The following is a 27095-nucleotide window of genomic DNA, read 5'->3' as shown; positions in this document are numbered from 1 at the left end:
ATCCTAATAGTCTTACTGTATTGTCTCTTCTGCAATTTTCTGTTAGTGTTCTGGTACGGATGACTCTGGAATTCAGAAACCTGGGGGTGGAAATGAGATGTCCAGGAAAGAAGATTTCCCTATGCTGTTTCTGGGTCTTGCTCTCCAAAGTATGTTTGTAGGTCTTTACTGCCTCCTCTCAGCTGAGCACAGCAAGACGGTTTTAACGCAAGTCAAGAAGTGCCCCGTATTTCCTTAGCCGACAACTTAAGTCAGAAATATTGCAATGGACCACATCTTTATCCATTCCTCTGTTGATGGACATTTAGATTGCTTCCATGTCCTAATGAGAACCTACTGTAGAGCACAGGGAACTCTACTCAATGCTCTGTGGTGACCTAAATGGGAAGGAAATCCAAAAAGGAGGGGATATATATGTATACGTATAGCTGATTCATTTTGCTGTACAGCAGAAACTAACACAACACTGTAAAGCAACTATACTCCAATAAAAAATTTTTTAAAAAGAAATACGGCTAGATAAAACCCTGTGCCTGGCTCACTGCAGGTGTGGTCTCCCCAGGGATGAAGCATGCATTGAGCTGGCCTCTTCCCAAGACTCTGCAGGTTAGAGAGCAAGACCCACAAGGAAAGGGCCCGTCTGTGGGATACATAAGACTGGATCTCCAGGATGCCCTGACTTATTTGATCCTCACCCTCACCACTTCAGACCAGGAAGGCAGGAGTTTCTGCCTCATAGCCAACACATCTCATGGAATCAAAATCAGAAAGATCAAGAGAATTCCACAAGCACAACTTATTTCCTGAATAAACATAAAAACCTACCCTTACTCCCGTATGGCACGGGACACAAACTTCCTCAATTACTTAGGGTCCTAGACATAACTAAACTCACCTTTAGTGAATACAGGTACCTCATCAGATGGGTGATATAATTACTAAGAGGCAGGAAAGAGAATCTGGCAACAAGAGAGAGGAGGTGATTGGGAATGGGCTTTAAATTCTTGGTTTTAAATTTATCAGAGAAGAGTGGTGAAGATCATAAAGGTAAAGGATAGAGAAGAGAAAAAAATGGGGCCTGGATTTTGGAAGGTCTTGTGTGAGAGACCAGTGATGCTGAGTTATAATCCTCTGTAGCCAGCAACACGCAGGGATAGAGGAACAGGGGGAAAACCTACCCTTCCTTCTGATAAAATTCCCCAGGATCTTAAAAGGACTTGTGAAAGGAAGCAGATTAACTTTTAAGTTCAAACTTGGAGACCAAAAATAAGTCAACCTCGCCTACCCTTTGGGGCCTGTAACATTACAGCCCATAATCTGAGATCTATGGTAAATCGTGGGAAGGTAAGAACACACTGGTGTGAGTTCTAGGTAACAAATAGGAGATCACTCAGTCATTCAACAAATATGGATTGAGCACCTACTGTGTACCAGTGCCAACCCGACCTCAGATCCTGTGCTCTTGGATGTGGCTTTGGGCACAGAAATGTTCTTGAGGAGACAGACAGGAGACAGGACAAAACTGCTGACCTCATGGTTTTGTCAGCAGCAGGCCAGTTCATGTTCATTCATGTTTGATGCAAACAGAAGTCAGACTAAAGGGGTTTCCTGCTGAATCTGGCAGTATCTGTGCATCTTAGCAAGAATTTGGCTGGGGCATAACTCGAACAGAGAAGGGAGAACTCCGACGTAGGCCAGGCAGATCTACTTTGGGTGGACCCGCCAGTCTCAATGCACACACGTGTTTCTCTGCAAGGGAGGGTGTTACCATTCAGACGGTGTGTCCTGGGAGCATGAGACAGCACATACCTGGGTGGGCAGGGTTCCGTGTTACAAGCCTGACTCATTGCTGGAGGACGGTGGACCATATCACACAAGGAGTCGTTGACCGTCTGCTGGGTCTGGATGTGTAAGCACACTGCAATGGCTTCTTGATAGCCTGGAGGTTGGAAAGAGAAAAAGTGCAAATGACTTAGAATAACTCGTGCGGAAAAAAGAAAACAGGGTCTTGAGACTTCTCGTTCTTAAGCTACTGCCCTTTTGACCATATTACGTGGCTGCAGGCTGCATTTCAGGGTACACGTGGAGCAAACGACTTTGCATTTTGCAAAGTCTCCCAGTCTTTGATATTCTCTCCATCACCTTTTAAACTCAGTCCCTCTACTGTCCCTCCCCCAAATATACTCACTTTAAGACATTAAGGAGCATCCCGACTCCCCATCCACCTTCAGATTGACCTGCATTCCAAATATACTCAAAGCTAGGAGTTCCCTCAAATGAATCATCAAAGTGTTCCTTCCAAACATATACAATAATTTCCCTAAGAGGAATTTTCATATCAGCTCCTAAAGAATAACACTTGCTTTATATCATTGAATATGTGCTAAATTTGGTGTATAACCCTTATTAAAATTGTCATTAGAGTTGGAGTTCCTGTTCACTAAATACTATCATTAGTAATATTTCTATTACTAGCAAAAACAACAGCAATGCCTCCCATTGGGAAAGTGATTTGCAGTGTATGAAGTGCTTTCAAATACACTATTTGAGCCCACCATAATCTTGTGAGGTCAAAAGAATGGTATCATTATCTCCATTTTATTAATTTAATCATAAGGAAACAGTTGAGAGAGAAATGAAGACCGCAAAAGAGTGGTACATTCAAAACTGAAAATCAGATTTCCTGCTTCCGAATTCAGTGGTCTTTCTTTTGTACCCGAGGGATTCCAAAATGCAATACAGCCAACCAGCTTCCCTGTTCAAATATGAACTTTCACAGGCACATTTTTCCTTTGAGGTTAGACAGGTCTGTCTGACCCCAAAGCCCATGTCTCAACCACTCTTCTTTTTTTGTTGAGACAAAAAAAAAAAATTATTGGAAAATCAGAACTGAACAAAATATAAATGAAACTTTTGATGAAAAAAATCAAATGAAAATTGTAATAGCGACTGACTATGCTATTTGAAATACGCAAATGTATTCAGTTTCATGCAAAAATGTGTGTTCCATTATGTTATAAGATTGTGGTTCTTTTTCCAAATGCCATGTTTCAATTCAACCATTTTACAATATTTCGCAGAATGCAGTACAGGCCAAAAGTATATATAAAATATGTATTTGAGATGTTCAGTTCTTTTCACTAAATTTTCTTTTGCTTTCTTCGGTTGTAATCTTATGCTCCCATCCATGGCAGGATGCAGTCTTAAATCTCCATGCATCTTCCATGAACCTTTTTCTTTTTTTAAATAAACAGTGGCTAACCTGAAATACAAGGAGACACTGCTACAACATCACACCTTGGGTTCTCACCAGCAAATGTCAAACTTTCTTAGTGACTTTACAGATGTTCATTTTCTAGCAGGTTTCATTTCTTTTTAATCTGAGAAAAATTCAGTTGTCTTTCACATATATTTTAATTTGTAATCAAAATTATTTAGAAACTACACTTAGAGACTATTTTGAAATGTTTTCTGGAGACTGAGGGGGTGAGTCTGAAAGCACCAAAGTTATCTCATTTTAACCATTTTGATGGACTTTCACAACATTTGTGACAAATCTCTGGGTCTTAAAGCAACTTTACTCAAAAAATATAGAAGTTTAAGAGGCGATTTAGGATACTTATTGAGGTAGAATGCATTTTCCAAAGACGGCCACGAGAATATGTCCCTTCCCACGTACTGGGCCTACAATATGACTTCACCACTTTTCACTTCAAGAGGATTGAGTTAACCTTTATCCTCAAAAGTAAAAATTATAAAAATAAGTTTACTTCATCTTATACTTAAAATGTGGATAGTAATCGCAAATATGCATTTAGAAGTCATAAAATAAATCAAGTGTTGAAATTTCGATGTAAGTTTTCTAATAAATTCCTTTGGTAGCATGAGGCAACATCCTTCACTTCACATTTGACTTCTACAATGTCATATTAAGAGGGTTGTTTTTTCTTTGGCAAAAAAATATCCAAAGCCTACATCAAGAAATGAATTCATAATTAAAGGGTAAAAACACAGACTCTATGATGGGAAGCAGAGCCAATAAATGAGCTAATACATTCCCTTTTGTTGGTTTAAGGTTAGTTTGAGTTGGATTTCTTGCAAACAAATCTTGACTAATTCAACATGCCAAGTAACATCACACAGACACACACACACACACACCCAGTAAAAAATACTTGGAGCAATAAAAAAATCTATAGTCAGAACCTTTAAGATGACACCCACTATTTAACATATCAAATTATTTTTCAAAGTGGGAAAATGATTTGAATAAGAAAATTATGTTGATAAAATACCAAATAGCCTTGGCCCTTAGAAACAAATGTAATATGCTCTTTTTAAGCACCAGTGGAACATTAACAAAAATTGATCCTATATGAGTCTATAAAGAAAACTGCACTAAATTCCATAAGCCAGAAATTATGCAAGTAACATTCTTGACCATAATAGAGTCCAACTATAAATGAATAATAAACAATTAACCCACCCCCCAATCCAAACATTAGAATTTTTTAAGTCATTTCCTATAAAACTCCTAGGTCAAAAAGAGTGACCAGGTTACACATTATTTGTGACAAGAAAAAAAGAGAAGAGGAAGTCTTAAAGCAACCTGAGACTAGATGAACATCTCTTGATGATGGTTTTAATATCATGAAATAGATGACTTTTTTCCAAGAAAATCTAAATTATGAAATTCACTTTAAAATTAAGACCTTGTATATAACAATAAGCAGGGGGGAAACTTGAAAATGATGTTAATGATCCAGCCACAGTGCTCCCCCCTCAATCCTGCCCCCAAGAGGGAAAAGCAAGAACTGAATTTAGACAGTTATAGATGCAAATTCTTCCAAACTTTTAAAACAGATAGCTTCTATGATATGAACTATTTAAGATTATTAAAAGGTATGGAAAACTCCAAGTCATCTCACAAAACTAGTATAAAACTGATGATAAAAATCTAAGAGAAAAAAAACCCAGATCTACTTCATATAGTGTTGCTTTATACAATGCTATATGACAGATGCAAGCCTAGGGCCATATTGAAAAGAACAGTTAGCATAGGTTTTTCCTTCTGCTGATTAGCCAGTATGATAGAATAACTACTGCTATAAGCTCCCAGGTAATGAAAAAAAGTAGAACCATAATATGGTATGGACCCAGAGGAGTGCCATTCTGGTATGAAAATGCAAGTTTTATAGCACTCCAAATAGGTGAGTTCTTTTTAGGAGCCAGATGAGAAGACAGCTGGTAAAAATTAAGGACTGTTGAAAGCCATTTGGCCTTATGAAGGGCATCATGAACATCACTGGAGCCTGAAAGGAAGTGACCAGTTATATCAAGAGTAGCTGGAAGAAACTACAGCTAGAGGCCTGTTATGATTTGAAGGGATCTGAAGAGAACAAAACAGCTATTGCTGATGTACCATGTCGGGAACACATCTCCATAGGAAGTATGCTAAAATGAGCCCATAGTGGGCCAAATCAGCTTGCAGTCCTACTTTCCCATTTGCACGAAGGCATCTTGTACTCCACCACGCTCAACAGATGATACCTACGTGCATCAATATCATTCATACATGCATGGAAAACCCTAAATTAAATACTAGCACATTGTAATCAAGTCAAAAGTATAATAAAAGAATACTACATGTGACCTCAAACAACTGGGCATTCACATACCAAATCACTCACACACAAATATTCACACACACTCGAACAGAAACAACCAGATAGGAACTTCCTGCGATCAAGCAGATACACCCACCCACCCTCACATCCATCCTCGCCTTTCCCTTGCCAGTTTCCATTAGGAGCTGCTCCTGCAACTATTTAAGACTGAGCTCCACAACCAGGCTACGAATTTCACTCCCTGGCATCTTAGGACATTTCTTGATACTTTGCCTTTTGCTTTCATTCTGGAACTTTCTCCTTGCCTTTTTTTTGTATGTGTCTACTTATTTTATTTTACTTTTAACATCTTTATTGGAGTATAATTGCTTTACAATGTTGTGTTAGTTTCTGCCGTATAACAAAGTGAATCAGCTATATGTATACATATATCCCCATATCCTCTCCCTCTTGTGTCTCCCTCCCACCCTCCCTATCCCACCCCTCTAGGTGGTCACAAAGCACCGAGCTGATCTCCCTGTGCGATGCGGCTGCTTCCCACTATCTATTTTCAATTGGTAGTGTGTATATGTCCATGCCACTCTCTCACTTTGTCCCAGCTTACCCTTCCCCCTCCCCATGTCCTCAAGTCCATTTTCTACGTCTGTGTCTTTATTCCTGTCCTGCCCCTAGGTTCTTCAGATCCATTTTTTTTTTTTTAGATTCCATATATATGTGGTAGCATACAGTGTTTGCTTTTCTCTTTCTGACTTACTTCACTCTGTATGACAGACTCTAGGTCCATCCACCTCACTACAAATAACTCAGTTGCGTTTCTTTTTATGGCTGAGTAATATTCCATTGTACACGTGCCACATTTTCTTTATCCATTCATCTGTCGATGGACACTTAGGTTGCTTCCATGTCCTGGCTATAGTAAATAGAGCTGCAGTGAACATCGTGGTACATGACTCTTTTTGAATTATGGTTTTCTCAGGGTATATGTCCAGTAGTGGGATTACTGGGTCATATGGTAGTTCTATTTTTAGTTTTTTAAGGAACCTTCATACTGTTCTCCATAGTGGCTGTATCAGTTTACATTCCCACCAACAGTGCAAGAGGTTTCCCTTTTCTCCACACCCTCTCCAGCATTTATTGTTTGTAGATATTTTGGTGATGGCCATTCTGGCCAAAGTGAGGTGACACATTGTAGTTTGATTTGCATTTCTCTAATGATTAGTGATGTTGAGCATCCTTCCATGTGTTTTCTGGAAATCTGTATGTCTGCTTTGGAGAAATGTCTATCTAGGTCTTCTGCCCATTTTTGGATAGGGTTGTTTGCTTTTTGATACTGAGCTGCATGAGCTGCTTATATATTTTGGAGATTAAACCTTTGTCAGTTGCTTCTTTGAAAATATTTTCTCCCATTCTAAGTGTTGTCTTTTCGTCTTGTTTATGGTTTCCTCTGCTATGCAAAAGCTTTGAAGTTTCATTAGGTCGCATTTGTTTATTTTTGTTTTTATTTTCATTTCTCTAGGAGGTGGGTCAAAAAGGATCATGCTGTGATTTATGTCATAGAGTGTTCTGCCTATGTTTTCCTTTAAGAGTTTTATAGTGTCTGGTCTTACATTTGGGTCTTTAATCCGTTTTGAGCTTATTTTTGTGTATGGTGTTAGGGAGTGTTCTAATTTCATTCTTTTACATGTAGCTGTCCAGTTTTCCCAGCACCACTTATCGAAGAGGCTGTCTTTTCTCCATTGTATATTCTTCCCTCCTTTATCAAAGATAAGGTGACCATACGTGCATGCGTGTATCTCTGTGCTTTCTATCCTGTTCCATTGATCCATATTCTGGTTTTTGTGCCAGTACCATACTTTCTTGATTACTGTAGTTTTGTGGTATAGTTTGAAGTTAGGGAGCCCGATTCCTCCAGCTCCGTTTTTCTTTCTCAAGATTGCCTTGGCTATTCGGGGTCTTTTGTGTTTCCATACAAATTGTGATATTTATTGTTCTAGCTCTGTAAAAAATGCTATTGGTAGTTTGATAGGGATTGCACTGAACCTGTAGATTGTTTTGGGTAGTATAGTCATTTTCACAATGGTGATTCTTCCAATCCAAGAACATGGTATATCTCTCCATCTGTTTGTATCATCTTTAATTTCTTTCATCAGTGTCTTATAGTTTTCTGAGTACAGGTCTTTGGTCTCCTTAGGTAGGTTTATTCCTAGACAATTTATTCTTTTTGTTGCAATGGTAAGTGGGAGTAATTGCCTGATTTCACTTTCAGATTTTTCATCATTTGTGTATAGGAATGCCAGAGATTTCTGTGCATTAATTCTGTATCCTGCTACTTTACCAAATTCATTGATTAGCCCTAGTAGTTTTCTGGTAGCATCTTTAGGATTCTCTATGTATAGTATCATGTCATCTGCAAACAGTGACAGTTTTACCTCTTCTTTTCCGATTTGGATTCCTTTTATTGTGGCTAAACCTTCCAAAACTATGTTGAATAATAGTGGTGAGAGTGGGCAACCTTGTTTTGTTCCTGATCTTAGTGGAAATGGTTTAGTTTTTCACCATTGAGGACGATGTTGGCTGTGGGTTTGTCATATATAGCCTTTATTATGTTGAGGTTGGTTCCCTCTATGCCTACTTTCTGGAGGGTTTTTTTTTTTTTTTTTTTTGCAGTACATGGGCGTCTCACTGTTGTGGACTCTCCCATTGCAGAGCACAGGCTCTGGACGCGCAGGCTCAGCGGCCACAGCTCATGGGCCCAGCCACTCCGCGGCATGTGGGATCTTCCCGGACGGGGGCACGAACCCCTGTCCCCTGCATCGGCAGGCGGATTCTCAACAACTGTGCCACCAGGGAAGCCCTCTGGAGGGTTTTTATCATAAATTGGTGTTGAATTTTGTCGAAGGCTTTTTCTGCATCTATTGAGATGATCATATGGGTTTTCTCCTTCAATTTGTTAATATGGTGTATCACATTGATTTGCGTATACTGAAGAATTCTTGTAATCCTGGGATAAACCCCACTTGATCATGGTGTATGATCCTTTTAATGTACTGTTGGATTCTGTTTGCTAGTATTTTGTTGAGGACTTTTGCATCTATGTTCATCAGTATATTGGCCTATAGTTTTCTTTCTTCGTTACCTCTTTGTCTGGTTTTGGTATCAGGGTGATGGTGGCCTCATAGAATGAGTTTGGGAGTGTTCCTCCCTCTGCTATACTTTGAAAGAGTTGGAGAAGGATAGGTGTTAGCTCTTCTCTAAATGTTTGATAGAATTCGCCTGTGAAACCATCTGGTCCTGGGCTTTTGTCTGTTGGAAGATTTTTAATTCCAGTCTCAATTTCAGTGCTTGTGATTGGTCTGTTCATATTTTCTATTTCTTCCTGGTTCAGTCTCAGAAGATTGTGCTTTTCTAAGAATTTGTCCATTTCTTCCAGGTTGTCCATTTTATTGGCATATAGTTGCTTGTAATAGTCTCTTACGATGCTTTGTATTTCTGCAGTGTCAGTTGTTACTTCTCCTTTTTCATTCCTAATTCTACTGATTTGAGTCTTCTCCCTTTTTCTCTTGATGAGTCTGGCTAATGGTTTATTAATTTTATCTTCTCAAAGAACCAGCTTTTAGTTTTATTGATCTTTGCTATCGTTTCCTTCATTTCTTTTTCATTTATTTCTGATCTGATTTTTATGATTTCTTTCTTTCTGCTAACTTTGAGGGGGTTTTGTTCTTTCTCTAATTGCTTTAGGTGTAAGATTAGTTTGTTTATTTGAGATTTTTCTTGTTTCTTGAGGTAGTATTGTATTCCTATAAACTTCCCTCCTAGAACTGCTTTTGCTGCATCCCATAGGTTTTGGGTCATCATGTTTCCATTGTCATTTGTTTCTAGGTATTTTTTGATTTCCTCTTTGATTTCTTCAGTGATCTCTTGGTTACTTAGTAGTGTATTGTTCAGCCTCCATGTGTTTGTATATTTTACAGATTGTTTTCTGTAATTGACATCTAGTCTCATAGCACTGTGGTCAGAAAGGATACTTGATACAATTTCAATTTTCTTAAATTTACGAAGGCTTGATTTGTGACCCAAGATATGATCTCTCCTGAAGAATATTCCGTGAGCACTTGAGAAGAAAGTGTATTCTGTTGATTTTGGATGGAATGTCCTATAAATATTAATTAAGTCCATCTTGTTTAATGTGTCATCTAAAGCTTGTGTTTCCTTATTTATTTTCATTTGGATGGTCTGTCCAATGCGGAAAGTGGGGTGTTAAAATCCCCTACTATGATTGTCTTATTGTCAATTTCCCCTCTCCTTGCCTTTTAAATGTACCCAAGGCTCCCTGTCATTAAATGACAGCACACTCACACACCTCCCCCTTAACCCACTGTGCCTTCTAGCCTTCTACTTCTGTTTTCTTTATCGTAAGTTTTGCCACAAGAAAATCTAATCTATTCATCTCCATTTCATCACCTATCACTCTCCTCTGTCCTTTCAAGTCTGACTTTGTCTCCACCACTCCATGGAACTGACCCTGTAAGTCCTCAGTGACTTCCCCTTGCTGGACCCGGTGCTGATTCTCAGTTTACCTCACTTCACCTCTCAGTGCCCTCAACACAGCCGACTCTGGTTCCCACCACACCACTCCCTCCTGGTTTTGCTCCTATCTGGCTGACCTCTTCATTGCATTGACATTTGTGGCTCAGTATCCTCCACCCAGCCATTGGATGTTGAATTTCCTCAAAGCTCATTCTTAGACCCTCCCCACAGCTCACAGGTGTTCTCTTCCTGAAGATTTGCATACATGCCCCTGGCTTCAATTCTCTCCGTACACAGATGACTCATAAATGTATATTTCCAGACTAGATCTTGCCACTTTGCTTCAGATTCACACATTCAACTGTCTCTTTAGCATCTCCATTTGGAAGTCTAAAGGCACTTTAAAATCATTATGTCCAAACTGAAGTCATGATTTCTTTCTGCCAAACTGGACCGCCTGTCGGCACTCATCATCTCAGAAAAGAATCTTAGGACTCAGACCTGCCACCTCACTCCCACTGGCCCACTCCACTGACAGACTTTTTCCCTTCTCAACATCTCTCAAAGTCACCTGCTCACTCCATCTCCATCATCATCACCACTCCAGCCCAAGCTCTTTCCTGGACCAGCAAAATCTTCTTTGATGGTCCCTCTTACATCTGCTATGAACCCTTCTAATCCCTTTTTTACAATACAACCAGACTAACCTTTTTGAAATAAACATTTGATCATTAACTCCAACTTTAATGACCTGAATTGCTTCTCATCGATCTTGGGATAAAGACCCAAATCAACACGGCCGGTAAGGCCTTAACTGTCTGGCCCCTGCATTCCTCTCTAGCATCATCTCACATTAAACTCCGCCTTTCTCAGTACCTCAGCTGTGCCCGACTTCTTCAGCTCCTGGAATGTCCCATGTGCCCTCCCGCCACGTAGGGCCCTTCCACATGATCTTTTTTCTGCTGGAAATTCTCTTTGTACCACCATCTCCAGCCTCTCTTTTGCTTAATTAATTCCTCACCTTTCAGATTTAAGTTCGAGAGTAATTGTTCTTAGGGAAGCTTTCCCGGACTTCCCTAATTAGGTCAAATTCCTCCTATTATATGCTTTCATAGCACCACATACTTCTTCTGTAGCTGCTATAACCAGCTGTAACTTTACATATATGTGTGTGTGATTATGTGAGTAACACATTTCCCTCACTAGATTTGAGTTCCAAAGGTAGGAACTACTGAGTCCATATCACCTAGCCAAGTGCTTGGCACAAAGAAACGTGCACTAAACATTTATAAGCTGTTGTTTTTGAATGAAACAATAGAGAGATTCCCACTAATGTCAAGACCAAGGCAAAGTTAGCATTATCCACATTATTTACTATCGTTTTTGAAATTCTGGACAATGCAGTAAGATATAAAACATAAACAAGATAAATAACTATTGGAAATAGAAAGAGAAAAATCATCATTAATTGCAGATGATTATTTACTTGAAGAATTCAAAAGAAGGCACTCGGAAACTGTTAGATGCATTAAGGGCTTCAGCAGTTTAGTCAGATTTTTTTTAAAAAGGGGAAAAAAACAGTATTCTAATATAAGATGAATAACCTATTATTATTATATTATAAACCAATCATCCCACCAACATTTATCGTATACCATGTGTCAGGCACTGTGATTAAACACCTCTCCAACATAACCTTGTTTAAGAATCACAGTTAATTTCGTTTCTTTTTATGGCTGAGTAATATATGGGGATATATGTATATGTATAACTGATTTACTTTGTTATAAAGCAGAAACTAACACACCATTGTAAAGCAGTTATAGTCCAATAAAGATGTTTAAAAAAAAAAAGAATAACAGTTAATCCTTTCATTAATCCTAATAAGGTAGATATGGCTCTTCTCATTTTACAAAAATAAACCTCTACAAACTTAAATAACTAGCCCAAAGGGAGTGGAAGAACTAGGGTTCAAAAATGGGGCCAGGCCTCAAAGTCCATGTGTATGCTACTAGCCTGTGCTTTTAGAAAATACAAGGGTGAAAATGAAAGGTCATAAATGCAACAAATAATATAAGATACCAAAGAAAACTTTAGTGAGGAATGTTTATGAGGTAGTAAATTACAAAACCTTACCAGAGGGTATTAAAAAGGTAAGCATAACTTCTAGAATGTACATGTATGTACACACGCACACATATACACACACACATACAAATACACACACAACACAATGCTGTATACATACATACATACACACACACACTCTGGAAGATGGAAATTGAATACGTCTGCATGCTTCATACTTTTGGGAATTGAAAAAGAATTCTCTGTTGCCACTCCAGTATGAAAGCAGATTTGTAAAACGTTCTTAATCATCAGTAATGACAACAAACGGATTTACTTTTATTTCCTATATGATGTGAAGGCAAGTTAGAATATACAAATACACAATAACAAGATGTGACTGTGGGCTTCCCTGGTGGCGCAGTGGTTGAGAGTCCACCTGCCAATGCAGGGGACACGGGTTCGTGCCCTGGTCCGGGAAGATCCCACATGCCGCAGAGCGGCTGGGCCCGTGAGTCATGGCCACTGAGCCTGCGCGTCCGGAGGCTGTGCTCCGCAGCGGGAGAGGCCGCAACAGTGAGAGGCCCGCGTATCCCAAAAAAAAAAAAAGATGTGACCGAAAGTTTATCTTTTTGGAAATCTATAATTTGCATATCTTATTTTTCTACAGAAACAGGAATGTTGAAGAAATAACTATATGCCTGTGGAAATTCTACTTTCCTGTGGTTTTCAGTCACTGCAGACTTACCCTGCCTATTATCCAGGGTGAGGGTTAAAAACCCACATTCAAAACCACACGTAAGTGGACTTGTAGAGGCCAAGCCTCTAAAACCACATTAAAATGGATCACAGAGAGGCAAGCATCACCGCCTATAAGTAATGGAGTAGAGACAGTAAAGCCGAAATAACCGAAAGCTGCACTCCATCAGGACAAGGACTATGTCTTCATTTTGTACCCTGATCCTGAGCCCAGAAGCAAGTGCAGAGCATGGAGTCTAGCACAGAGCAGGTGTCTGGTTTCCTGCATTTATAGAGGATTTTATAATCCTCCAAGCTTTCCAGTTTTTATAGAATTTAGTTATGTATTTAAAAGGAAATTTTAAGCTTGAACCCAAGAAATTAAAAACGTTACTTTTTACAAAGTTAAGAAGCTTATTATAAGCGCTGACAGTTCAATCAACCCTCTCTAAAGAACAACAATTAAGCTGTTCGTTTTCTGTTTTGGACTGTGTGATGCCCTCTGATCCTCAGCTTCCCCAACTGTAAAATTTGGGTTAGTGGGTATCCAAGGTTCATCTTAATGATCTAATTCTTAATTACACAGCTCAAGGCACCCTCACAAGGCTAAATCCTGTTTAACTGAAAGTTGAAAGATTACCAAGTTGAGGGCTATTAAAATAGGTAAAATGCATTCCAGATACACAAGAGGATGTCAGAAATAAATGGACACCTTCCCATCAACCATCTGAATACTGAAATGTATTTCTAACATGAGCAAGGCATTTTTCTCCTCACAATAGGCCAAAAGGTCCACAGTGCCCATAAGGATAAACTGCATTAGTCAAGTTTCACAAAAACTTTTATGTTTGAAACAGATCCTGGTCATGCTATTACTCCTAAGTATATACTCAAGAGAAATGAAGACATATGTCCATACAAAAATGTGAACATGAATGTTCAGAGCAGTATTTTTCATAATACCAAAGACATGCGAATAATCCAAATTCTAACTGGTGAATGGTGAAATGTGATACAGCCATACAATGGAATAGTATTCAGTCCTAAAAACAAATGAAGTACTGACTTATGCTACAACATGGATGAACATTGAAAACACACTAAGTTAAAGAAAGGGGTCACAGAAGATCACTTATTGTGTGATTCCATTTATATGAAATGTCCAGAATAAATAGAAAGTAGATTAGTAGTTGCCAGAGGCTGCTGCTAGCAGGGAAATGGGGGATTGAGGGAAAATGGGGAGTGATTTCTTAAGGATACAGGGTTCTTTTGGGGGGAAAGTGTTCTTTCTAAAACTGATCGTGATGATGGCTGCACAAGTTGGCGAATATACTTAAAGACACCAAATTGTATACTTTAAATATATAAATCGTATGGTATGTGAATTAATAGCTTAATAAAGTTGTTACCCAAAAAACAGAAAATCATTCCAGGGGGATCCAGGCATCCTGGAGGTGGAAACTAGGGATGTCTTAGTGGACACTGGGAACACCGCAGATCCTAACATTTTGGCACCAGGCTCCAAAAATGAGGTCTAATAGACTCTCCCAGCTGAATCAGAATTTACCTGGTCAATTTTCCTTGGGCAACTCCTAGTAGCCTGCTGAGTTCCAAGGACCCAACAAGCCATATTTTCCCATCTGGAGAGGGCCTTCCCGGTCAGGAAAAGAACTGAAGTCAAGGATAACAGAGTACTAGATGCAACAGTAATTCTATCAATGGCAGTATTTAAAAAGCCTGAGATTAACACAGTAGTTTTGGGGGATGCAAGCAATAGCAGGGCTTATTTCTGCTCTCATACTGAAAGACAAAGCTCCAAGTCTCTGGTGAAAATACAGCAATGTAGTCGCTCAGAAGTGGTAGAGACAGCTGCGTTTTGTAGTCATGTAGTAGAAAGTTCCAGACATCTATAATTGCAATTGAATAGGAGAACATTTTTGCATCCCAGTGACTATCTCTAGAGGGTTTCCTCAGATTCATCAAGAAAGTACTAGCTCCCAGATTGCCAAGGGCATATCAGTCTTAAGGTTTCCAAGATATAACAAAAGACGTGGCCAGGACCCTGAACCCAGAGGGAGCAGTAGTTAGGTTTTGGGGCAACGGCAGACATGTGGCAGTGTGCAGGTAACTGAGACTTACGTGCCCGGAAGGGAAGAGACACAGCAGACACTTAGGGTGAACCAGGCTAAGTTCCTGGCTAGTTGGGATGGGCTTCTAGGAACCAGGGAGAAGCAAGTAAGAGATAGAGAGAATCTGGAGGCAGATAAGGGTTCTTCTCCTAACTTGCACATGTGTACCTCCAGGCGAAAGGCAGTAGCTTAGCTGAAACCTGGGGGTAAAGCACACAACACCTCATCTGGGTCTATTGACAGGCTGGTGTCTAGGATAGGTGGGTTTACAGGTTGATTAGACAAGAAAGGAGAAAGACAGATACCATGAAGTCACAGTGATTGGATGGCAAGGATTGAGAATGTCCTCAAGAGCCTGAGGGGCAAAAGAGGAGAGGCTTGGGCACAATGACTGGCCCATGAGCTCTAAGACCCGATCGGGAGCTCCTAGTGGGCGCGGGCCGCCAGGAGGAGTGGAGCCTGCTCTTGAGCCAACTGCCTCCTAAGGCAATAGCTTCCTTATCTTTTCCACCGTTGGCTGGGACTGAAGTCAGAGCATTTCTAGCCCCCAACTTTAGCCATGACAGCTGGCAGGAAGGCACAGTCAAGAGTCAGTGATAGGATGTCAGGGGCCTGGATTCCTGATGAGATGAGTCTCCTTCATGTTAGTAGAGGATCTAGGTTTCCCATTGATTATTTCTGTCTTTTTCCTTCCAACAGAGAGAGAATGACTATCCGGACTCCCACGCCCTGCTCATCCACTTCCTTTTGGATCCTGGAATGCTTAAAGCACCTTGGGGCCAACTTCCACCCCAGTGGGGTCCCCTGATTATATTACCACTTCCTAATCCTAACAGGGTCCCCTGGCTATGCATGTTACCCCACACGTACACACATAAATCATGGTGACCAGTGTGCTCTGCACTGGTTTCTGGTCCAATGTGCAGGTATGGACCTAAATATTTTCTAAGGATGGCTTCTGACCAAGAGTTGCATCAGATAGGGCAATCCCAGGCTGCCTCAATCTGTAATTCTGTTTTATGCACAAGATTGTCTTAACTAATCATTTCTGCATTTTCCTATTTATTCTCTATTAATCAGTGACCTCTCGTTCCATCTCAGTTAGGCGGATGCTTAGGCCAAGGAGCACAGGCTACAGTGCCACTAGTCCTTTATCTTTCTAGAATAATCACGATGAAAACTGAAAGAAAGAAAAGGCATAGTTGTCAATTATTCAACCTTAACCTCCTTTTGACTTCTGCTAATTTGCATACTTGGCCTACCCGATTTAGTGATTTCTCAAACCATCCGCAATGCAAGACCTAACCGTCCCTTAAACAGAAAAATCACATACCTCCCAAACACGTGGCGGTGCAAGGGGTGAAGCCAGCATACTCCCAGTCGTAAGTCATCTCACTGTCCTGCTCCTGCTGGGAGGCGGCCAGCTCACGGGAGGTGGGGCTCTCATCACAGGGTTCCAGGTGGCAGGGCCGCTCGGTGGGCAGCCGGGGGCCTTCACACTCTTCCTCGGGTAGCTCGGTCTCCGTCTGCGTGAACGTCAGGAGCACGCGGCACTTCACCTCTCGCACCTGAACGCCCGGCCCACACGTGGTGCTGCAGGCGGACCAGGGCTCTGGAATGAACCTGCGTGAAACGGGGGAGCCCCGGGTGGGGGGAGGACATGGGCAGTCATTCAAGAGAGGCCACAAAAGGAGCGACAAGCATCGTATGAAGGAAAAAAGTAACTTCATCCAGAGGAAATTCAATATATTTGGAATGCTGTCCTTTTGTTGGTGCTCAAAAAGGTGTCGCTGACAGATGTTCCAACCCCGTCAGCCATGGAAAGAAATTTGTACCAGAGATACACTGAACTTTTGTACCCATTTTATAATTCAAATTCTGTGCTCTGACCTTTGCAGATCATCACTAAAAGGTTTTCTTTAAGATCTGGTAATAAATAAACCATTGTGTAGAGATCATTTCTACTCTGATTTCTTTTATAGTATGGAGATGTTCACCAGTATTTATTCAAGAAATCTTTATTGAGCTTACCCTTTCTTAACAGGCAGAGTTTTATTAAAATGTCTCGATATTTAGGAGCTAAACTGTAGGATAACAAATGCCTTCTGAAGAGTGGATGAAGCTTTAATATTCTTTTCTATTTAATATATAAATACACAAAACTTCTGAATCTTCTTGAAAATATCCCAGGTGTTGCCCAATCTGACTGAATAAAGCATTTATTTCTTATCCTGAATCATTATCCACTAAATCACAGGGTGTCACCCCTTTGGTCTGTAGACCAAAGGCCTACAAAGGTCAAATCCAGCCTACCTGTTAAGAATGATTTTTATAGTTTTCAATGGCTGGGGGGAAAAAAAAGAAGGATAATATTTTGTGTCATGTGAAAATGACATAAAATTCAATGTGTGTCCATAATTAAAGATTTACTGAATACAGCCACGATCACTTGTTCACCCACTGTTTACGGCTGCTTTTGTGTTACACGGCAGAGCTGAGTGTGTGCAATATAGACTGTTTGGTCTGCAAAACCTAAAAGAGTTATTATCTGGCTCTTTACATAAAATGTTTACTGATTCCTGCACTGAATTTAAAACATAGATTCAATAGGGACATATATTTTAAAGATACTCTGAAGGAACACTTGCATCATAAGATATTAACAAGTAATAGGCTGGAAAGAGTGCGGTAATAGAATAAGTCTGGGAAACTTTGCTTTCAATAAGGTTGAATAGGTTTATTTACTGCAAAACTTTTCCAAAAACTATGATATGAATGCATACCATACATATTTAAGAGGGGAATATAATGGGCATCATTTCCTAAACTTAAGTGAATATACGCCTCTATTCATGGGATAATGTTGTACTAACTAACTTCAGAAAATGCTGCTGAGATGTTTGCTTAAAATGCAGTTCCAAGGCTTAATGTTTAAAATCTCAGAATGATATGGTTACAAGGGTCTCTCAGAGTCATTTAAGCTTCTTTCCCTAGATAAGGCTTCATTACAGTTGTACACAATAGCACATACCAATCAGCAGAATTGAAACACCATTGCTTTAGATGAGCCCAATAAAGAAATATCAATAACTCCTCCCTTTCCGCATTTTTGTTTCCTGGGTTGAAAATTGTTAGTGGGAAACTCTATTCTCTAATCCTCATTTTCCATGAAAGGTTTTGCTTAACTTCTCAGGATGGAGAGGTATTGGAGTAATATTTGCATGTTTACTCTCTGCTTGTTGCTTTCCCACGGTAGAACTGGAAAGGAGGAGACTGATTAAATTTAAGATGATGCATCCATAGAATGTAATAAGATGAGGTCATTTAAAAGAAGGAGATGAGTCTATATGATTGATAAGGAATAGTCTTCTCTTGAAGACTGTTAAATGAAATAAGTGTGGGATATATATACTATGATCTTTTGTCTAAATACACAAAAGGGCATATATATACACATATATAGTGTATATACTATATATAGTATATATTTATAGCTATATGTCTATATATGCTGATTTACATATAATTTCTCTTTTCAGGAAGCAATTGCAAGAGTTGGGAACTGGAGTGTGTAAAGGGAGGCTTTTACTTTTTGTTTTGCAGCTTTAAAATGTCTGAACTTTCTAACCATATGAATACGGTACTTCTATGATCATTAATATTTTTCTCTTTTTGCCTTTGTAATAAAAACTTAAAATTTGGGATTACGTTTTAATGGGAAGTAGATTTTTTTCACTCAGACTGGACTCCTGTGTCTTGTAGATTCAGAATCCTGAGAGGAAGGCTCACCTCAATTCCCAACAGGGCAAATGATGGTTACACTTGATATTTTTCTAGGTGTCCTGGATCTTTCAAGTTGTTTTTCTGTTCAATTTTTTAATTAAAAAAAATTGGGGGGATGGTGGGATCTTAGTTCCCAGACCAGGGATAGAACCCGGGCCCTCAAAAGTGAAAGCACAGAGTCCTAACCACTGTACCACCTGGGAATTTCCTCAAGTTGGTTTTCAAAGATCCTTTTAAGGGTCCTCTTAAAAAACAAATGTCAGAGCTGTCCAAATTAGCCATGAATGATTTGGGGGAGGTGATGTGGGGAGCCACAGCAACTCCAAAATGTATGCATCTTCTAGCATGATCTTCTTCTATGTATTATTTTTTATTTAAAGGAAAGACAGTATAGTGTTCATGCAGTTCTGAATCTTGTTTTGTTTTTGTTTCTCTCCCACAGTAATTTTTTTTAAAGAAAAGAATGGAGCGCAGTTGCACACAAGCATTTGAAGAGCAATGTCTGGGCACAACAAAACCAGAGAAACAGAGCATGTTCCCTATGTCTTTGCACAACAGAAGAACTTAAAAGAAGAGCAATTCACTAACATGAGAGCTTAGACACAAGATGACAAAACAACAGAATAAAATGGAAAACTATAGAGCTGAAGAAACAAACTATGAAACATAACATTATTAGAAACTAACAAATAATTCAGAACTAAGAAGAAAAACAGAAGAAATATAGCTGAAAATCAAATTAATGACATAGAAGCAAGACTTGGAAGTGAATGCAGTGTTGAGAGAGAGAGAAAGAGAAGCTTTTAAAGCAATTAGAGGGGTGAAAGGAGGGATGGGCTGCAAAGGAAGCTTTTGGGGTGATGGGAATGTTTTGTATCATGAATGGGGCTGGGGTTTTATGGTTGTGTACATCTGTTAAAACTCATCACTTTGAATAGACAGTTTTTGTATGTAAATTATACCTCTCTAAAATTGATTTTTAATGCAGTTTTTAGAGATAAAATGAGAGAGAACCTAAATAATCCAATATTGAAGACAACTGGATTCTTCAAGTAGAGGTTTCAACACATGAAACAGAAAAAAAGTGTTCACAAATAAAATATGCGAAAAATGTGCCTAAAATACAGCTTGGAAAGGTACGCTGTCTTCCAGGAAAAAGTGATGAAAAAATGATTCACATAAAAACCTAGAGCTTTCAGCAGAATAATGCCCCCCCCCAGAGATGTCCACACCCTAATTCCTAGAATTTATGAATATGTTACCTTACATTGCAAAAGGGATTTTGCAGATGTGATTAAGGTTATGACCTCAAGATAGGGAGATTATCCTAGTGGGCCTAATCTAATCATATGAGTCCTTAAAAACAGAAAAAATTCTCTGGCTGGAGTTAGAGAGATGCAGCAGAACAAGAGGCAAGAGAGATTCAAAGCATGAGAGGTACTCAGCCCGCTGTTCCTGGTTCCAAGATGGAAGAGGCCAGGAGCTGAGGAATGTAGGAGGCCTCCAGAAGTTGAGAACAACTCCTGGCCAACAGCCAGCAAGGAAATGGAGATTTCAGCTCTGCAACTGCATGCGCCCGAATTCTGCCAACTCCCTGAAGGAGCCTGGGAGTGGATTCCACCCTAGGGCCTTCGGAGAAGCGTTCAGGCTGACAGACGTCTTGATTTTAGCCTAGTGGGATCCAGAGAAACCAGTTGAATCCAATGGGTTTCTGACCTACAGAACTGTGAGATAATAAATTTGTGTTGTCTTAAAGCACTATGTTTGTGTAGATGAATATACCTGGCTTAAAAAAGTAAAACTTTGAGGATGAAGAAAGAATTGTATAAGCATTACAAAAAAAGTCCCTTATAAGAATAAAAAGTCAGGTGGACTTCAGACTCACAACATTCAAAACCAGAAAAGGATGGAGCAAAAGCTTTGAGAGAGGGAATCTGGGTCCCAAGAATATTATGTCCAGTCAAATTGTTACTCAAATACAAAGGCCATAATTTTCTGTAAAATAGGAACAGTAATGGTACCAACCTAATGGGGTTAGGTAAGGATTAAATGAGATGTCAGAGTGAAAAGTTCAATAATTACAACACAATAAAAAATGACAACTAACATTAATTGCATTATTATTCATGTGAGATACTGTTCTATGTACTTCACATATATTTTATCATTTACTCATAACAACAACCCCATCAGGAAGTATTGTTATTATTCCCATTTTACAGATGAGGAAACTGAGGGTAATTTGTCAAAGATTACAAAGTAGCTACTGGCGTTATCTTACCCTGCCTCAGCAGTGAGAGATCATAGGTGAGAGATGCATTTTAAGATCATCCAAGATGACAATAAAAGGATGCCAGGAAAATTCAACAATACTATTTGGGGGCATTTACTTTTCTTATTTCAAAAATGAATAAACAAACACCAATACCCACTTGATAAAATAATCCTTTGCTCTAAAAGAAGAATGTAAACTGTATTAGTGAAAGAAAAGCATATTTTGGGGAAAATATTATCAGAAACAGAAGGAAATGTATAGCATCTCCTTAAAATTTAATGACAATAAAACTCAAGGAAGCATTCTACAAAACAAAAGATAAATGATGGGGTTAAGGAGTCAAAACATGGCTGGGAAAAAAACCTCTGGCTTGGTTGAGAAAAGACTGAAAAATACAAAAATAATGCAAAGTTTGCTCTATGACAGAAGAAAATCCAAATGAATAGGAGGAAATACATTCAATGAGGAGGAGGGCAAGTGCTTTTGTTTGAAGGGGAGGTGTGCTTCCAAAACATGGAGGAAAAAAGACAAAGAGGTGGGGGAAAATATCACATGTTAAAAATAGAGAAGAGATGCAATACAGACAGTTGATGAACCTTTAGAATAAATAAGAAAAATAACAGAAAAGAGGCACAAATACAACAGAAGAAAACTTTCATGCACCCAAGAAAGATTTGAATCTATGTCTTAAAAGCCCTCACTGTTTACCAAAATTATTGAAAAGAAAATAGAACCTGGACTTATTCTAGAAAAATCCTCTAATTTTAAGTATATGGGGAAAATCTTATATCTAAGCAGAAAAAAAAAAAATGGTTCACAACACAAGGAGGAAGGACAGTTTAGGCGCAAATGTTTCCTTTTCAATATCCAGAGCCGTATGTCCACAGTTTTAAGGAAAAAAAAAAAGAAGATAGCTTATTAAACAAGAGTTCATATTCCTGCTCATTTGAGGGTATAAGAAAGGCATCCTTAAATATAGAGGGTCTTAGAGAGTATGCCATCTGTATAATCTCCCAGAAAAAAATGCACAAAGATCCCCTCCAATTTAATGAGAATTTCATTTTTAAAATTACTATGGGGGAAAAACAAAAAACAAAACAAGATTCAGCACTGCCTGAACACTATAGTGTCTTTGGTTTAAATTTTAAAAAGGAAATTTGACAGTAGAAATTAAATGCCTTCAACGTGCCTATCTTCTGGCCCAGAAATTCCACCCCAGCAAATGTGTCCCAAGGAGACCATTAGAGATGAAGAGATGGGCAATTTGAGATTTGCTACAGTTTTATTTATCATAGTAAATAATTAGAAACAAACTGCAGACATCCAGAAAGATCTCTCTAAAAATGTAATTGTGATTACATCACTTGTTAAAAATCCTTAAATGGCTCTCACGGCCTCCAGATGAAGTCCAAATTCCTTTATAAACCATGGAAGACCTCCAAGACTTGCTTACTTTCCTAGCTGCCATTACCACCTACTTCTCCTCCAGCCCCCCTCCACGCTTAGTACCTCAATGTCCAGGTGCGGCCCCCACAGGCCAGTTGGCCAACATGCAACCTCGATACCTGACATGCTGTTCTGACATCTGTGTACGTCTTAGGGCATCATTTCATGTACCACCTCTCCCAGGAAGCCATCCCTGACCCCCTAAGCCTTACAATACTGTAATATAATCACTAACTTCTCTATCTGCCCTATTAGACCAACCTAAGGATGGGAGAGACTTGAATTCAGGTCTCCTAACATAAAGTTGGAGCTCTTCCTAGTATCACATGCCAGAGAATCACCATCCACCACTTGATAGCTCCGAAATGTTGGATAATTCCTTAATCTATGCCTTTGTTCCCTCATCCCTAAAATGAAGCGAATAATAATGCCTCCTTAAAAACTGCAGTTCCCTGGCTTAGCTTTATAAGCTATAATTTTTATTTTTCTAATTAAAAAGAAAAGCCTTTTGAACATCCACTTTCTATGTAAATTCAGAGCTCGGGCCATAGTTAACCACAGAGGCAGAAATATTTAGCTCCTCCAGGAGGGTTTGGGAGGCTTTCCTCAAGGGATCTGAAATACAGCTCACTGTCAACAAGCAAGCACCCCCAAACCACAAGAGACAGGGGTAATAAAAGGATGAACTGGAAGCTGAGATATGTTGTGGTTTTGTTTGGAAATCAAGGGAATGACTAGAGTCAGAAGTGGAAGGAGGAAACCATAAACTTCACACTAGACGGCCAGGAACAGGCCAGAAGCTGCCAGACAGTGTGAATTATAAAGGAAAATTGCAGAGAGACCACAGAGGGAAACAGGGAGGAAGGTGGAGGGAGGCAGCCGCTCAGACCCGGGAACAGGTGCTGGGGCCTCGGTTTTCCATGATGGGAAGAAAGAAGTGGTGTCCTACAGGAGGAAAGGGTGAACCAGCTTTGCACAGTGAATACGGACTGGAAGAGCCACCAGTAAAGTCGGGTGGGGCTGACAGTTCATGCAGGCTTGGGGATGGATACGGGGCTGGAACCCGCTAAGCTTACACGATATGGGCCTTTTCCAGTTAAGTAAAACAAACCGTATTTTCAGAACTTAAAAGGGACCCTCAGGACTATCTGACCCAATGGTTCCCAAATGTGGATGCACCCCACTCCCAGTCACCCAGCGTGCTTGCTAAAAACGCTGCTGACAAATCCACAGAGATGGAAGTAGAACAGAGATTACCAGGGGCTGAGGGTAGGAATAGGAGGGTGGGGAGTCAGTGTTCAGTGGGTACAGAGTTGGGGTTGGTGACGATGAGAAATTCTGGAGATGGATGGTGGTGACGGTTGCACAACAATGTCAATGGACTTAATATCAATGAACTGTACACTTAAAAAGGGTTAAAATGGTCCATTTTAGGTTATGTACATTTTACCACCATTTAAAAAATACCTGGCAGAGCCAAAAGAAAAAGAAAGTGCTGGTGACTGGGACTCACTCCCAGAATGTCTGACTTGGTGAGGTCCACAAATCTGCATTTTAAATAGCACCACAGATGCTTCTACAGGAAGCAATTTGAGAACCACACTTTAAAAAGTGGTATTGTGGTTATCAAAAAAGATCTTTCTAGTTTAGAGCTACATACTGAAATATTTATGAATGAAATGGTATGCTGTCTGGGTGTGCTTCCAAAATGGCCCAGTGGGCTGGAGGTAGTAGTGTAGATGAAGCAAGAGTGGCTCCAAGTTGATAACTGTTGCAGGTGGGTGATGGACACATGGGGGTTCGTTACACTCTTCTCACCTCATTTATACAGCCTTGAAATTTTCTATAGCAAGGGAAAAAAAAAACCTTCTTAAAAACCAAGTGGGGGGGAAACCTTCAGCATGGTGGAGGAGTAAGACATGGAGATCACCCTCCTCCCCACAGATACACCAGAAATACATCTACACGTGGAACAACTCCTACAGAACACCTACTGAACGCTGGCAGAAGACCTCAGACCTCCCAAAAGGCAAGAAACTCCCCACGTACCTGGGTAGGGCAAAAGAAAAAAGAAAAAACAGAGACAAAAGAATAGGGACGGGACCTGCATCTTGGGGAGGGAGCTGTGAAGGAGGAAAAGTTTCCACACACTAGGAAGCCCCTTCGCGGGCGGACACTGCGGGTGTTGGAGCGGGGAGCTTCGGAACCACAGAAGAGAGCGCAGCAACAAGGGTGCGGAAGGCAAAGCGGGGAGAGATTCCCGCACAGAGGATCAGTGCCGACCAGCACTCACCAGCTCGAGAGGCTTGTCTGCTCACCCGCCAGGGCAGGCGGGGGCTGGGAGCTGAGGCTCCAGCTTCGGAGGTCAGATCCCAGGGAGAAGACTGGGGTTGGCGGTGTGAACACAGACTGAAGGGGCTAGTGCACCACAGCTAGCTGGGAGGGAGTCTGGGAAAAAGTCTGGAGCTGCTGAAGAGGCAAGAGACCATTGTTTCAGGGTGCACCAGGAGAGGAGATTCAGAGCACTGCCTAAACAAGCTCCAGAGATGGGCGCGAGCCGCGGCTATCAGCGCGGACCCCAGAGACGTGCATGAGACGCTAAGGCAGCTGCTGCAGCCACCAAGAAGCCTGTGTGCAAACACAGGGCACTACCCACACCTCCCCTTCTGGGAGCCTGGGCAGCCCGCCACTGCCAGGGTCCCATGATCCAGGGACAACTTCCCCGGGAGAACACAGGGTGTGCCTCAGGCTGGTGCAACATCACTCCAGCCTCTGCCGCTGCAGGCTCACCCTGCATTCCATACCCCTCTCCCCCCGGCCTGAGTGAGCCAGAGCCCCCTAATCAGCTGCACCTTTAACCCCGCCCTGTCTGGGCAGGGACAGACGCCCTCTGGCGACCTACACGCAGAGGCGGGTCCAAATCCAAAGCTGAGCCCCAGGAGCTGTGGGAACAAAGAAGAGAAAGGGAAATCTCTCCCAGCAGCCTCAGAAGCAGCGGATTAAATCTCCACAATCAACTTGATGTACCCTGCATCTCTGGAATACCTGAATAGACAGCAATCATCCCAAAATTGAGGCGGTGGACTTTGGGAGCAACTGTAGACATGGGGTTTGCTGTATGCAACTGACTCGTTTCTGGTTTTAAATTTATCTTACTTTAGTATTTAGAGTTTACTATCATTAGTATATTTGTTTATTGATTTGGTTGCTCTCTACCTTTATTTTTCATATATAGATATACATATATTTTTCCTTTTTCTCTTTTTGTGAGTGTGTATGTGTGTGCTTCTTTGTGTGATTTTGTTTGTATAGCTTTGCTTTTACCATTTGTCCCAGGGTTCAGTCTGTCCTTTTTTTTTTTTTTTTTTAGTATAGCTTTTAGAGCTTGTTATCATTGGGGGATTTGTTTTTTGGTTTGGTTGCTCGCTTCTTTTTTTTATTACTTTTAAATTTTTTATTTTAGTAGTTTTATTTCTTCTTATTTTCTTTTCCTTCTTTCCGCCCTCCTCCCTCCTTCTCTCTCTCTCTCTTTCTTTCTTTCCTTCTTTTCTCCTTTTTCTTCTGAGCCATGTGGCTGACAGGGTCTTGGTGCTCTGGCTGGGTTTCAGGCCTGTGCCTCTGAGGTGGGAAAGGCAAGTTCAGGACATTGGTCCACTAGAGACCTCCCAGCTCCACATAATATCAAACAGCAAAAGCTCTCCCAGAGAGCTCCATCTCAACGCTAAGACCCAGCTCACTCAACAACCAGCAAGCTACAGTGCTGGACACCCCATGCCAAACAACTAGGAAGACAGGAACACGACCCCACGCATTAGCAGAGAGGCTGCCTAAAAGCAAAATAAGGTCACAGACACCTCAAAACACACCACCGGATGCAGTCCTGCCCACCAGAAAGACGAGATCCAGCCTCATCCATCAGAGCACAGGCACTAGTCCCGTCCACCAGGAAGCCAACACAACCCACTGAACCAACCTTAGCCACTGGGGACAGACACCAAAAACAACGGGAACTACGAACTTGCAGCCTGCAAAAAGGAGACCCCAAACACAGTAAGTTAAGTAAAATGAGAAGACAGAGAAACACACAGCAGATGAAGGAGCAAGGTAAAAACCCATGAGACCAAACAAATGAAGAGGAAATAGGCAGTCTACCTGAAAAAAAATTCAGAGTAATGATAGTAAAGATGATCCAAAATCTTGGAAACAGAATGGAGAAAATACAAGAAGCATTTAACAAGGATCTAGAAGAACTAAAGAGCAAACAAACAATGAGGAACAACACAATAAATGAAATTAAAAATTCTCTAGAAGGAATCAAGAGCAGAATAACTGAGGTAGAAGAACGGATAAGTGACCTGGAAGATAAAATAGTGGAAATAACTACTGCAGAGCAGAATAAAGAAAAAAAAATGAAAAGAATTGAGGACAGTCTCAGAGACCTCTGGGACAACATTAAATGCACCAACATTCGAATTATGGGGGTCCCAGAAGAAGAAGAGAAAA

The 27095-nt window shown here is 40.5% G+C and overlaps 1 protein-coding gene across 1 annotated transcript in view; it reads right to left on the bottom strand.

The window, feature by feature from the left end:
* The window catches only part of ADAMTSL3 (ADAMTS like 3), a 366545-nt gene that overhangs the window by 108401 nt on the left and 231049 nt on the right, over nt 1–27095 (bottom strand). Inside the window, exons 16-17 of the mRNA XM_067698448.1 lie at nt 16422–16711; nt 1810–1939 (exon numbers count right to left, since the gene is read on the bottom strand). Of these exons, the coding sequence (XP_067554549.1) occupies nt 1810–1939; nt 16422–16711 (420 nt within the window). The remainder of the gene's footprint in view (nt 1–1809; nt 1940–16421; nt 16712–27095) is intronic.

Source organism: Pseudorca crassidens, chromosome 1, assembly GCF_039906515.1.
Source record: "Pseudorca crassidens isolate mPseCra1 chromosome 1, mPseCra1.hap1, whole genome shotgun sequence".
Classification (NCBI taxonomy): Eukaryota; Metazoa; Chordata; class Mammalia; order Artiodactyla; family Delphinidae; genus Pseudorca; species Pseudorca crassidens.
This window is presented reverse-complemented; position numbering and strand designations above follow the sequence as displayed.